The 15,148-nt window shown below is 43.0% G+C and overlaps 1 protein-coding gene across 1 annotated transcript; it reads left to right on the plus strand.

The window, feature by feature from the left end:
* The first annotated feature begins 5,032 nt into the window (after positions 1–5,032).
* Ccn3 (cellular communication network factor 3) lies at positions 5,033–13,345 on the plus strand. Its single transcript, XM_021217248.1, has 5 exons — positions 5,033–5,365; positions 5,500–5,725; positions 7,045–7,296; positions 8,223–8,437; positions 11,847–13,345. The coding sequence occupies exons 1-5, from the start codon at positions 5,300–5,302 to the stop codon at positions 12,141–12,143; spliced, it is 1,056 nt and encodes a 351-aa protein (XP_021072907.1). The 5' UTR covers positions 5,033–5,299; the 3' UTR covers positions 12,144–13,345.
* Positions 13,346–15,148: the final 1,803 nt, after the last annotated feature.

The following is a 15,148-nucleotide window of genomic DNA, read 5'->3' on the forward strand; positions in this document are numbered from 1 at the left end:
AACTTAAACCCACTGTTAAAGAAGAGATGATTAAGTTTTGTTAAGGTGTGCCTGATATGTGTGTGTGCACATGTGCCTACAGGCATGCATGTGTGTTTTCATGTGTGTGTGCATGCCTGCATGCATGTAGATGTCAGAGGTCAAAATTATCTATTTTCCTCCATCATGTTTCATCTTGTTTTGGGAGACAAGGTCTCCCACTGAACCTGGAGCTCACAGATTATGGTAGACTGACTTGCCAGTGAGTTGGAATGTGCCTGTTACTGTATACTTGGTGCTATAAAACTAAGGAAGTTCTCCAAGTGCATCCTGGGTAGGAGTATCAGCTGATGAGTAATGAGGTTAGATTAGACTAAGAACATGCAGACAAGAGCCTCTAGTCAAATATAGAAGGAGGAAAAGTGAAGAGAGGGAAAGATGGAGGACAAAAAATAAACAAATAAATAACCAAAGTTGCAGCGTCTAATACTATACCACTACGGTTGGCTGTCTAGGCCAGCGACTCAGCAAGAATTCCCAATAAGGACTTCACAGAGACCTCAACTCTCACAAAATCTTAATTTTAGAGTGGTAAAAGAGACCCGCAAGCAATACCGGGTTGACTTTGAGGACAACAGGAAGCCTTTATGTGACATAGGTACGGCCAGATGGTCTTAGTTCAGGTCATAGTTGTTTCGATCCAATTTGCGGATCTTTATTCCGGCCTTCTTAGCAGAGCAGAGAATGGAGGTATATCGTTCCGTTGGCCAGGTTTCCTCTCTTTCTAAAGATCAGTCCCCCTCTCCTAAGAAACTGCTTTTGCTTTCTCTTCCAACAAATCTTCTCATTTCCTCAGATGATCCCAGAATGATTCCCGGGTCTCCTTTTCCTCCATTTCTCTAAGTTGAGTCTTGTAAAAAGGGAGGTTCCTTCTATGGCAATGTGGCCATAAAAATCAGGGACTTGCAAGAGTCACCCCTCCCTTTGTAGGGGAGAGGCTGGTTCGTGTTGTCGAAACGCAGAGAAGAAATAAGGACCATTAAAGAGACGTGGTCTTGGCAGTCTTCAGTGCCCTGAGACCAAGTTGCAGTAGTCCCATTCAGTTACTGTGGAACCATCACTGCATCCTGTGGACTTAGATTTTTCCAGAACCTACTTTAATTAGAGTTCTTAAATGCATTAACCTCCCTTCTAGCTCACCAACCAGAGGTAACAGAGAAAGAAGTTTAATAGGAAAGGGGGTTTGTAAACCTGTTTAGAAGTAATTCTTTGGGGCAATTGCAATCCTCTGTGTCAATATATCAGCAGCCCAGTCCAATAGCAAACACCAAACAGGAATTAGTAGCAGAAGCTCGATCCGGCAGAAACCACAAGGCTCCACTGAATGTCAGCGGAAGTGGCAAGAATCAGCCAGAACTCCATGAGAAGTTCTTTGATGCATTTCTCTCTATCAAGTGATGACCAGCTAAGACCAGCTGAGCGTTTCGAGGCAGAGCAGTGCAAGAGCACCCTCTCACTCTTGGTGGGGTTACATTTACATTTTTCCTAAACATCACAAGCCCTCTCCAGTGTCCTCTCCGGCAAATCATCACATGCCCTTCCATGTGTCTGCTTCAGCAAAACATCCTCTCATGTGTCTACTTCAGCGAAACATCCTCTTACAAGACAGCTTCCAGGAAAACATCATGGGACACAACTCAGTTTCCAAAGAAACCAGAAATTTTCACTTCACATCCCCCTTTCTGTTTAAGGACTTATCTCTAACATTAACAATCTACACACAATAGAAATATTTAAGAACCATAAAAGTAGAACTTTACATCATATTTTAAATACGCTGCATATGTACAATATATCAAACAATAGTCAAACAAAACAACCTTAAATTTCTCTCATGATACATTCAACCACGCCAGAGTAAAATATTTAAGACTAGTATACTTAATTTTTTATTTTAAAAACTTATTTATTGTTATTCCCCTTCCTTTATTTATTATTGCTTTTTCCATCATAAGATAAGAAAGTCCATTTGTAAGAAAGGAAAACGGAGGAGTAAATTCCATGATTTAAAGTTTATTTTGTTTCCTCCCTGATCATGACCAATAACAACCTACCACCCTAGATGATTACAACCATAACACATCCAACCACCAAAACCATCCACCCCAACTTAAGGGACAGAGACCACAGTCTTATAATTGCATCCTGCTGAACTGGGGTAAAAAAAAAAATTGTGTTTGCCCACCCCACGAAAAATGGTTAGACTTTAGAGAGCTAGCTATAGCATTTGTTGCTCAGTCTCTGGGTTGTCTGTCCAGTCTCTGTGCTGTCCAGTCTCTGTGTGATCGATCTTCCGGGGTAGTCTTTAGAGGTTGTTTTACATTCATATTTTGGAGAAGTCAGTCACTGAGACAGTCTGTGAGAGTGGATGGCCAGGGCTGTTTGCTTTGTGGTGACATTCATGTCTCAGCTGATAAAAAGTTTTCCCTGGTCAGATCTAATCTTTATAAGCCTTGTGAGTAACCACATTTTTTTATTCCCTGGAGATACATAAGCATAACCACGCCCATCTTAAAACTGTTGCAGGTTTCCATACTAATGTCAACACATCCTTAGAGTATATTGGGTGGCTTAGTACCTCAGGTTTCCTTTTCAATAACCCAGTGTCTTTCAGCTGGTATTGTTCCTTTTTCACCAATATTAAGAAAGTTTAGAGTTAACAAAGCATGATTTAGGCTGCCCCTGGGATTTTCTACTCTTCCTTTTTGTTTAATAAGCATCTCTTTTAAGATATGGATGACTCTTTCTATAATTGCTTATCTTGTGGGATTGTGTAGTATACCAGTATTTATATTGTAATATGTAAAGAATTGCTTTATCTTAATGGATACATGTGCAGGAGCATTATCAGTCATGATGTGTGCATAATGTCCTATTAAAACCCTCCTTTAGACAAAGCTAATTCAAGTTTATTTTCTAGAATTCACCAGCAGGAGTCTTAAAAACGGTAAAATGAATTATCTATTCTGCCTATCCTGTATGAAAGACACAATCCAGGTATTTTATTTACAACCTGTAAGTCTAGATTGGGCAGGTTTGGGAGCTTTTCTAACTTATATCCTTCCCATATGACTCTTGTTATGTGCAGTTTTCTTCTGGCCAGATGCTCATGGTCCTGTCATGGTGGCTTCCTCCTCTCTTGGTTTCCTTTCTTCTCTCCCAGTCTCTCTACCTGTGATCCCCAGCCAGGTCACTGAAAACCCACTTATCTTTATCAACTACCCAATCAAGAGCTCTAGCCTTTGACTGAGCAATTAACTTAGGGAACAAGGTTTCATAGCATCGCTTGGTGGACAGAAGGATTTGCTCACTGGGGCAACCAGATCTCAGGGGCCAGTATTCAGCATTTGAATACATAGCAGCGCCAGATCAACCATAACATAGAAGAGTGTCTGCCATTTCCCTGTCATTAAATTACACCTTTCTTCCCTGCCTCGCCCTTTCCCAGAGTGAAGCCCAAACTCAGTGCTGCGTCTAGTTCCTTTGCCCAAAGTTAGCTTCCGTGTCATCACTCACTAAAAACAACATCCCAAGAGCCACCCTGGAGAGGGTCAAGAATCTGTGATTTTTGAAGACATGCACTCTCATTGTCTCTGATGTGCAGCTGGATGGAAGCATGGCAGAGCCAGGTGATATGCATGAATCCCACTAACCTGATGGACACCACCAATCAGATGTGCAAATCAGCTCCCCCGCCTCTGCCTAAACTGTACATGCTTCTCAGCCAGAGTGTGCCAAACAAAAGCTGAATTGTCACCATTGTGGGAATGCATCTGGGCAGTTCTGAGCTCTAAAAGAATAGCCGTGAAGGAGGTAAAAGTGACTGCGCCATCTTGGAATATTAGAGGGACAGCCAGGGCTCACTATGCACTCTGCCATTGGTTTCCCTCCTGCTGAAGGTCAGTAATGTAAGGGCAATGTGTTTCTTTGTAAAGTCTAGAGTTATACAAGCCTGTATAATCTTGCTCACCAAGTGTTTTGGTTGGTTGGTTAGTTGGTTGGTTAGTTGGTTTGGTGTTTTGAAGTAGCTGTCCTCAAGAGGGCTGGGCATAGTCCCTCCCCACCAAGGGGTGTAATATTGAAGTACAAGGTGAAAACATGTTTTAAATCTGTTGGTCACTTTTTTTTTTTTTTTTTTTTTCCGAGACAAGGTTTCTCTGTATAGCCCCGGCTGTCCTGGAACTCTGTATAGACCAGGCTGGGCTCGAACTCAGAAATCCGCGTGCCTCTGCCTCCCAAGTGCTAGGATTAAAGTTGTGCACCACTACCACCCACCGCGCCTGTTGGTCACTTTTGAAGGTGTCAAACTAGCTCTCTATTCCTTCTGACAGAAGGGAAGCATAAACTGGGCCTTTTTTCTTTTGTAAATGAATGCCAGTTGGAGAGTCAAGTCAAGCATCCTCTGTCAGACTGGGCTCCGTTCATGGGGCACTCACTGAGTGCAAGCCAGTGAGGTTTTCAGAGAACCTTGGGCAGTTAGAAGCAGTTTTACATCTGATGTTATATGGCAGACGCTTCAAGACTTTTCCTCTACTAGGAAACGTCTCCTTGCTCCCGTTTTTTTATTTGTGTTCCATTGTTTCATGTTTATTTCTACTGAGCATGTAGAACTTGGGTCTTAAGACTTTGCAAATCTTGGCGTGATTACAATCAGAAGGAAGAGTCCCCCAATAAAGGGTGACAAACTTGCATGTGCTTCCCTTATGACTAAACCTCTGGGCCTCTGGCCAATCCCTACCCAGCTCATATGGCTCCAAACTTTAGGCATCCTGGTCAAGAGCTCCGCATTTGTAGCCCTGGTTGGAACTTCGAGGGTGGAGGGTGCTAGGGAGTAGCGGTGTCAGGGGGAAGGTGAAGCAACCACCCGGAGGAAGAGGGCGTTTCCTTCTCACGAGCTGTAGCTGGCTCGGGGTCTTAGCCTCCGGGCTCCACCCAGTCCCTCCCTGTGCTCAGGGAAAAGCCAGTCGCCACACACACACACACACACACACACACACACACACACACACACACACTCAGGCCGGCGCCACGCCCTAAGGAGAGCGGCCCTGGGGCCCATCACCAAGGCAACCGTAGAGCTCCTTCCACTTCCCCACCCAGCTGATTCCCCCACCCCACCCCTCCTCCCAACGCAGCCAACCGGTTTTGCGTCCCTGGAGCGCACTATAAAACCTGCACGGGTGGCGCTCGCTGCTCAGCCAGACCTGGGTGAAGGGGCAGTCCCATCTCCAGCCCGTAAGAACCCTCTAGCAGGCAGAACATGAGTCTCTTCCTGCGAAAGCGATGCCTCTGCCTCGGCTTCCTGCTCCTTCATCTCTTAAGTCAAGTAAGTGGCGCGCGCTTAAGATGCCCCGGATTACTTGGACCTCCTGGACTGCCTCTGGTCCGTCCCGGGCTCACTCTGCCTTGGTTTGCCCCTGATAACCTGAGTTCGTTTTCTTGTCTCGTCGCTCTTCCTAGGTCTCGGCATCTCTGCGCTGCCCGTCTCGGTGCCCGCCCAAGTGCCCCAGTATAGCACCGACCTGCGCCCCCGGGGTGCGCTCGGTGCTGGACGGCTGCTCCTGCTGTCCGGTGTGCGCCCGCCAGCGCGGGGAGAGTTGTTCTGAGATGAGACCCTGCGACCAGAGCAGTGGTCTCTACTGTGACCGCAGCGCAGACCCCAACAACCAGACTGGCATTTGCATGGGTAATCCTACCTCCATCCCCATTCTGCTGTCCCCTTCTTAGCCTGACCTCTCCTCTGGCAGCTAAGTGAAACTTAGCCCCCCCCCCCCTTTTTACTTTCCCAGAGAACTAAGCAAAAAAAAAAAAAAAATATAGCACTAGTACAGTACAGTAAGTGACATGTGTGGAGAGCTTTCAATGTACCAGGCATCAGGCTGAGAGGAAACATGCGCTGTGCAGGCAGGTCACTTGCCGCCTAGAGAAGGGACGAAAGCAGAGTTAAGAGCCAGTGAAATCATTTTATTTGGCCAGCTCCAGGGGAAGACTTGGGGTGACGGAAGTATGAGCTTATCCCCAGGTCTATAGTTCCCCTCTACCCCCGCCCCCACCCGCAGCAGCCCCAGTGCGTTTGTTTTCACACCTGTAATTGTCCTAATTGGAGCCAAAGCAACTCCTTCTCCTGGGAGGACTCTTGTCACTCCAGTCTGAGCTACAGTAAAGTAAAATGCAGGCAACTCGCCAACCCAGGCTCATGGAAAGTAATCAATGGGAGATCAATTTCCCATCAGGTACAATGCTGTAGTTAGGGTCATACCTACCGCCCTTGGTAAGAGTGTGAAGCGCTCTGTCTCTCTGTCTCTGTCCCTCTTTGTCTCTCTCTCTCTATCTCTGTCTCTCTCTCTCTCTCTCTGTCTCTCTCTCTGTCTCTGTGTCTCTCTCTGTCTCTGTCTCTCTGTGTCTCTGTCTCTGTCTCTCTCTCTGTCTCTCTCTCTGTCTCTCTCTCTCTCTCTCTCTCTCTCTCTCTCTCTCTCAGCTGTGCTTCAACATCAAGGAAACTTAATGCCCTTCCCAATCTGACCAGTGAACCTATTTGGTTGTAAATCCCAAACTACTGCAGGAGATGACTCTTTGGAAACCATCTTCTCTTTAGAGAATAGGGTCTCTGGCGTGTGACTTCGGCATCTTCTCTTGTCTTTGTTCTGTGTTTCCGTCTTAGAAATGAAATCATTTCGGGGTAGGTACTTTTGAAAGGAAGTAGAGATGTGTTAGAAGCCATCAATTAACCGGAATATGTGTATTGGCATAGTCTGCAGTATTTACACTCCGCACTCATGAGAACTCGGTGAAGAAGGAGGGACCAGGTGGGACTGGTGCCTTCTCCGCCTTCTGGAAGCAACCACGAGGACTTATCTCTCCTTAAGACATATACTAAGCCAGTCATCCTCACTAGAGAAGGAAGACCTTCTGACCATGTCCTACCATTTTACACAGCTTCCAGTTGAATTCCACTTTTCTCTCTTCCTCTCCTCTTCCCTCTGCTTTCCTTCCTGAATATTCTAGTGCCAGAGGGAGACAACTGTGTGTTCGATGGGGTCATTTACCGCAACGGAGAGAAGTTTGAGCCGAACTGTCAATACTTCTGCACCTGCAGAGATGGGCAGATTGGCTGTCTGCCCCGCTGCCAGCTAGATGTGCTACTGCCGGGTCCTGACTGCCCAGCTCCGAGAAAAGTCGCAGTGCCTGGGGAGTGCTGCGAAAAGTGGACCTGTGGCTCAGATGAGCAGGGGACACTGGGAGGCCTGGCCCTTCCAGGTGAGAAACCCAGCAGATATGGGACAGTTATGGGGAAATGTAGTCACAAAGGAGGTGTGACTCTGGGATTTAAGATGAGATGCTGCTTTCAGTCTGGCTGTTCCATTGTGGAAAAACAGATTGTTTTAAAGGGGCCCCAATAGAGACAGCAACAGTGTTTCAATTTTGTCTTCTGGGATAAGTATTCTTTGACTCTTTCTTTCTCTGTCTCCTGATGGATCCCTAATTTAAAAAAGAAAAAAAGAAAAAAATATCTTTTCTGTAATAGATTTTTTTTTTAATTTGGCTGGCTTTGCTTGCTCATCAGAATTAAAATGTGACATTGGGGAAATGCCTCAACTGGTAAAGCAATATGGTGCAGGTGTGAGGACCTTAGTCGGACCCTCAGCATTCTTTAAAAAAAAAAAATTAAATTAAATTAAATTTAAAAACCTGCCTGGGGTCACTAGCCAAACTAATCAAGTGTCCCCAGATTTCAGTGACTATGCTCCTGAAAACGAACACTTAAGGTAGATTTGTGGCCTCTATACACATGTGCATGCACACCTTCAAACACATGGGCACACACCCACGCCTCCCCCCACACACCTGAACATATATACAAAAAAACTTAAACTGTTAACATGAACTTCCTGTGTACCAAATCATGTATTGAAACTTCAGCTTATGGTGGTATATGCTCTTATGTACATATAATTACTAAGTTTCTTAGGGCAACTTGTCCTAAGCCTCTTAGGGTTCGGTGAATAAAGATTTGTTGAAATTCTACATTGTGCCTATTAAGGGATTATAAATAAACCCAGTTCTGTGCTCTGCAAGAACTGGTATATATTACTAAAGAATTAAAATTTATGATCTAATGTTTTCTGAGAGATAACACTTATATCTCCATCATTTACTGTAATAACGATTTATGCCTTCAATAGCCTATAGACCGGATGCCACCGTAGGAGTTGAAGTCTCTGACTCCAGCATCAACTGCATTGAGCAGACGACGGAGTGGAGCGCATGTTCCAAGAGCTGTGGAATGGGCGTGTCCACCCGGGTCACCAACAGGAATCGCCAGTGTGAGATGGTAAAACAGACTCGTCTCTGCATCATTCGGCCTTGTGAACAAGAACCTGAGGAAGTAACAGACAAGGTAGGAGCCTATCCCTTTACAGCAGTGGCCTTGCCTCCTTGAAGCCTGGCCTCTAGAAAGCCACTGTCACACCAGCTGACTGAAAAAAAAAAAAAAAGAAAGAAAACAATATGCCCCAGGTGGGCATATTAATCCAAACAAAGGGCATGGAGCACCCTGAATCAAAATCAGTACCTTCCATCTTTCACTTTTAACATACACAAACGCTCCCAGGAAACTCGCAGCAGGTCTACAAACACACGGGAAAGGATGCAGAGCTATACTACTTTATCCTAATGAGGATGCTCTAGTAAATCGCATCCCATACCTGGAGGGAAAAAAGTAGCTTTCCAATTGTGAAGGAGAGCTGCCTTTAGCAACGTTAGCCTTTTAAATAAACCAGGTATGAGCTATAGGGCTAGAATAAAGACTACGTCTGCTGTATTCACCTTGCAGTCCAAAGATCCTACTATGTGCCCTGGAATATATTGTGCACACAATAAACAGCTGTCAGCAAATGCATGAATGGATGTCTGGGAATTAGGAACAATATTTTCAAAACCCTGGTAGAGTAAGGCAACAGGAGCCAAATGAAACAACGTATTTCCTCCCAACCACCAACCACCTTTTTGTTGTTGTTGTTGATGGAATTATGTCAACACAGTATGTTGATTCTAGGTATAAAGATCAGGAGCCCTAATTGGTTCCTGATGACATAAAAGATCTTGTTGCAGAACTGGATCAGATAACTAAACTATCAGATTAACCATTACATAGATTCTTATATCCGCCGAGGACAAAATAAAATAGCCCCTGGGAATTCAAGCTCTGTGTATCTCTACTCCGAAGCAGTATCATAGAATGTTTAAAGGAACAAGACTAGAACCAGCTCAGCCTGGCTTTAAATCCTTTCAACATGACCTAGCTTTGTAATCTTGGGCAATTTATTTTAAATTTGTTTTTCCTCACAGACTGTGACCATTTATATCTCTTGCTGGGGATAGTTGCGTACACCTTTAATCCCAGCACTCAAGAGGTAGGGGCAGGAAAATCTCTGTCAGTTTGAGGCCAGCCTGGTCGACATAGAAAGTTCCAGGAAAGGCAGAGATACATAGAAATATTCAGACTCAGAGAGAGATGGGCACAGAGACACAGAGGCACAGAGAGACAAAAGGATTAAACAAAATGAATTTACAAAACATTGGACACAGATTAAATACTCTGTTAATGTTAGCCATCAAATACTTATTTTTTTTTCCCCCTGCTGCTAAAACAACAGACCCTTGTGACCTCACTGGTTATGTGGTTGTTCAGCTATATGATTTTAGAGAGTTATCACAACTTTATCTTGCTTCTGCAAATTCAGAAAGAACACCTTGAGACACCTTTTCTCCAAAATTATACCCTTGCATCTTCTGACACTTTAAGAAACGTGTGTAGCTTCACAATGAAAAATCACCCACATAAACATTCATATATTTACTTTTACCCCCACACACAGTTCAGCAGTTTTTAATGACCACTGAAAAGAATATATCTTGAATATTAACTACAAAAAAGAAAAAAACAGGACCTTCAATATTTTCATATTTCACATTACATATTTCATAATTACTTCTTTATCAAATAAGGCCTTTTTATATGGTGCTTCTAGAATCTGGTCTTTTGTGTTGTTCTTTCATACACCTCACTTTATATGGGAAAACACTATGCTTAAGATGTTTATCTGGTGCACATATATTATACAGGTTCTGGAAAGATGTTTGGAATATAGGACTAGGTGATTTCTTGTTTTGAGGATTTCTTAAGCCTATGACTGAGGTTACTCTTTCATAGTAAACAGGTAAACAGCAGCATCTGCTAATCCATGGGCTATGAATCACATGTGCTAAATCCAAAACTCTAGTTGTAAGGACCAAGTGTCTGTGTTTTAACAAGCCCCCCCCCCCGAGGTGGTGCCCGTACACGACAGTTTGAGAACCACTGACATAAAAGGATTCCTAATCATCACCTCACATACCGTGAGCCTTATCGGGAAAGTGTGCAGGGGAGAGCTGCAACAAGTTGGTAGTGGGATAAGAAACGAAAGTTGGTTTCTTTGTCATCCGAACTGGTAGGATAATGAGCAAAGACTCCACTCAATTCAGTTTCTTGAAAAGAATCTTAAATTTCACGGTTCCAGAATTTCCAAGGTTCCATAATATATTGAAACTAAACTGGCTTTGTATCAGACAAATACTGATACTTGATATTTTATGATCATTTCAGTCCTTTGAGACTCCATTTTTCAAATAAAAATTGGGTCAGTTGTGCCTTGTATAAACAGGTATTCCATGAATGAATGAATGAACAAATGAATGAATGAATGCTGTCGTAGTTAAGTGCATTAAAGCCAGGGCAATCCTTGAAACATTAATAGACTTTACCAATGCTACATTTGGTCCTTCTCTCAAGAACAACGAAGACCGCACTTAGCTATAGACAAGCAATGTCTTAAATAAGACCTTCTTCCTGTTCATAAACTCAAAGGCAAAAGGGGATTCTGCATATTTTGTCCCGGCCCGCGGGACACTTTATTCCATGGTCCTTGAGGGGGATCACAAACCTAGAGAGAAATGGGAATAAAGAAAGAGACGGAGACCATGCATGTTTGTCATAGTCTCTTTTACTAAAGGGAAATACTCAGGTTATATACAATTTGGAGAGGGGTTGGGGGAGTGATTAAAGGTATACAGTGAGAGAAATAATTGGGAAGAGTTATTTGCAAGTCTAATACATTTAGTGATTGATTCATCTAGGGTCCTTGGCGCCACTGCCCTGGGACATAGGGCGGCTTAACTAAGAGTCCTATCTCAGAGTCCGGATCCTCCTAACAGTTCAAGGTGACAGCTCTGGGCAGCTCTGGAATGTGAGAAGACTCCCTCAGTCCTTGATGTCTGTTTAGGTCTTGCTGGTTCCCAGGAGTGGCCTTGCAGAGGGAGAGGGGGAAGGGCTCTTGACAAAGACCTATGCGGCTCTTAGCTGCAAACTGTAAAAACACCTGGGCTGCGGGATGCCCTAGGTGTAAAATGCCTGGGCTGTGGGATGCCCAAGATGTAAGATGCCTGGGCTTACTCAATCTGGTCTCTGACAATATTTGGCATTATATTCAAATTCTAGATAGAGCAAGGAAAAGGAATGTAAGAGACAAGCGAGTGAGAACTGTCTAAAAGGCAGAGGTTTGCCCAGAATAATTAGACTGATGTCATCATTGGCCAGATTTTATCTCAAGTTCCTAGATCATCTGAGGAGGCAACTGATGTCAGCTGACAACATTGTCCAAATAAAACTGATGATTTATCTAAAAAGAAGAGAACCAAAGGGTATTGGGTGGTTAGCGCCAGAAAAACTGCAGGATCTCCACTCAACACTCTTCTTTTTCTTTTCTTAGAAAGGTAAAAAGTGTCTCCGCACCAAGAAGTCCCTGAAAGCCATCCACCTACAGTTCGAGAACTGCACTAGCCTGTACACCTATAAGCCCCGGTTCTGCGGGGTCTGCAGTGATGGCCGCTGCTGTACCCCCCACAACACCAAAACCATCCAGGTGGAGTTTCAGTGTCTCCCGGGGGAAATCATCAAGAAACCAGTCATGGTCATTGGAACCTGTACCTGCTACTCCAACTGCCCTCAGAACAATGAGGCCTTCCTCCAAGAGCTGGAGCTGAAGACAAGCAGAGGAGAAATTTAACAGGTGCCCAGGGAAGCACATTGGTTGAGGCAAACGGTTGCTGCCGCATGGCCCACCACCATCGCCTGTATATAAGAAACATAACGAAGTTGTCCCATGTATGTTTCTGTGATCATATGAGGCCATTTATATTTGTCTTTTTTTTTGTTAATGAAAGATGTTCCAAATGTAAACTTAGAATCAAGATAAGCACAGGATATGGCTTAAGGGTGACTTGCTTTCCTGTGCTGTTTATTACAAGTGCAAATTTGTGTAAATTTAAGTCACATAGATTATCCAGTTAGTAGAATGTGTCACATCAAACTAATTTTCTGTGCACTAGTTAAATCCCAATAGATGTTACAGAAATGATTGGCACAGTGAAATCTAAGATCACGTTGAATGATATATATATATCACCGTATACAGAGGTTGACTTGAGGGATCTCTACTGAGCTCCTTGTTGGTGTAAGTCTGCTTGTGCTTCCAAGTGTAAGATCAAAGGGAACATACAGCTCTTGAGCACGAAGTTCAGAGACTGATTTTCTACTTAGTGCACCAGGAAATATTCTATAGTTACAACAGTAGAGTGTCTCTTCATTATGTGGGCTGGTGTCGTGAACTTTCTCCATTATAGACAAACCGACTCCTTTCCAACCGAAAGAAGCTGAACCAAAAACTCCCAATGCAGAGATGACGGGGCCTCTCAGAGCATGGTTTGTACCCCTGAGCCTGCTGAGGCCCACTTTTTCAAAATTAAACAGGGACTCTTTCATAGTTAAAGTACACTGAAGGCCAAACCAGCTAATTCACAATCTCTGATGACTTTCAAATGTTCTTTTAGTGCAATTTTGAAAAAGGAAGAGCAGAATCTACAAAATTTTATCAAAGTTTAGAGTAACTGAAGACCTGCTCAAAATACATCTTTTTGGTCATAGTTATGAAAACACAAGATATACATGTGTACCTGTGTATGCTTAATAAACAAAGAACACAAAATGTGCTAGAAAACACAATTTGTACATCACCACACACGTTCCACTTTTCTTTTTAAAGTATTTATGAAAATATAAATTATGCATTTTGTAAACTATTCTCTTTAATTTCCCTAGTTGTTACAAACAACTTTTAAAAAGTACAATGTTATCAGTGAGTGACTCTGGTATTAGTTATGTGTTATCAGTTTAATACTGTTTACTGAAAATAAAAATCCATGAATTAAATACGACATCAATCAGTAACCTCTATTGAAAGCAATGTGGATATTTTGTGATAAGCCCTTAACTTTTTACCAGAGGAAAATTATCTTTATCACCAAGGAAGCAAACATTCTCTGCCATTTACTCAGATCATCATCTTCAGCTCTAGTCATTTTTTTCAGAAGGCCCCCAGACATCCTTATACAGTGATACCTGAATTTGCAATCTTAGAATCAAAACCCACTTCTTGGAGTCCTTTATCAAAGAAAAAAAAGCCCAGACAATACTCAGGTAAAATCACGAGTACCCTCTTTTTCAGTTTGCACTTGCCACATGCCCAGAAAAAATATTCAGCTTGCCTTCTCTATCCATCAGCACTGTGCTAAGGGATGCAACCAACCAACCTTGGACCAATGAGATTAAGAAAAGGACAAATGTTACTTTGTAGCTACTTTGAACCATGTAGTTGGTTGCCTGGGTAACAACCATTTGCTCAGCGTAAGTATTATGTTGGCTTATTATGAGTCGTCCAAAGATGATAAGGTATAGGGGAGGGTGGGTATATGTTTTAATCAAATACTACTGTTCTGCATGAAGGCCTTGGTTTTTGTTTCCACCCTGGATTCTCATGGTCTCTCAGGTTTATTGAGAGGCACCTGTATTTCCAGTGATGACGTAGAGCACAACTATGACCAGGGTTGCCATCTGGGTGATATAAGAGCCAAGACACAGTTAATATGAGCTTTTATAGTTTGAACTTTCTGGCTGGTGCAGTATGAACACACAGTTCTTCCATAAATTAAAAAAAAAAAAGATGGATTTTTTCCAACTTCATTTCCTCAGATATAGCCTCCTTCCCATCCATCTTTACAGCTAGTTTATATTTACCTTCAAGATAAACTGGAAAGCAAATTGGACTTCTAGGTGTTGATTCATAGGAGATTATCAAGGCCATCTAACATTTATTGCACATTGCACACTTACATTGCTACCATTATTTAATTTGCATAATAGTATAAAGTCAGTCCTCTTCAGGTCTTCTGGCTGCTCATGAAATGTCTTTTTTTTAAAAACCCAGAAAGTTAAAAGAAAGGACCATGGAGACATCTTGCAGTGAGCAAAGGGCTTTACACTAGTGTAGGCATCTGACGTCGGGTCCCTAGCACTCTCGTAAAAAGCTGGGTATGGCAGTGCACACCCGTGCTCCCAGCTCTGTTGGAGAAGCAAGATCCCTGTGGCTCACTGGCCAGCCAGTCAACCTGAAGCATCAAGATCCAGGTCCAGTGAGAGACCCTGTCTCAAAACAACCTGGAAAGGAAGAGGGGAAGATACCAAACACTGGCAGTCCAGTCTCCACACCTGCACACCTACAGACAGACAAACACACAAAGTATAGAACAATAAAAACAGGAGTCTGTTATTGTTTGAAAACAAAAATCTAAGAACCTGGTGTGGTGGTGCACCCCCTGTAATTCCAGTTGAGGCTGAGGAAGGAAGGTCACACAAGTTCAAGGCCAGCCACGGTTACAGCAAGACTTTGTCTTAAAATAGCATCTACGAACATTAATCACAAGCGATGTAGGAGGAAAATGCACAGGGTAATATTTTGAGTGTAAAAAAGATTAGTGATAATGCTGTTTACATTTTTATAACTGTCAACATTTTAAAAAGTAGGAATACATTATTGTTGTAAGTAGAAAACTAAAACATAAGGCTAGATCAAGATGTCCCTTCGAGCCATCCTGTGACAACTGCTTCATGCAGAATTAGCTGTACCTTTGAGAATTAAAAACAGTTGCTAATTAATTCATTTTCCACATCTAGTGA

The sequence above is a fragment of the Mus pahari genome, chromosome 17 (genome assembly GCF_900095145.1).
Source record: "Mus pahari chromosome 17, PAHARI_EIJ_v1.1, whole genome shotgun sequence".
NCBI classification, from domain to species: domain Eukaryota; kingdom Metazoa; phylum Chordata; class Mammalia; order Rodentia; family Muridae; genus Mus; species Mus pahari.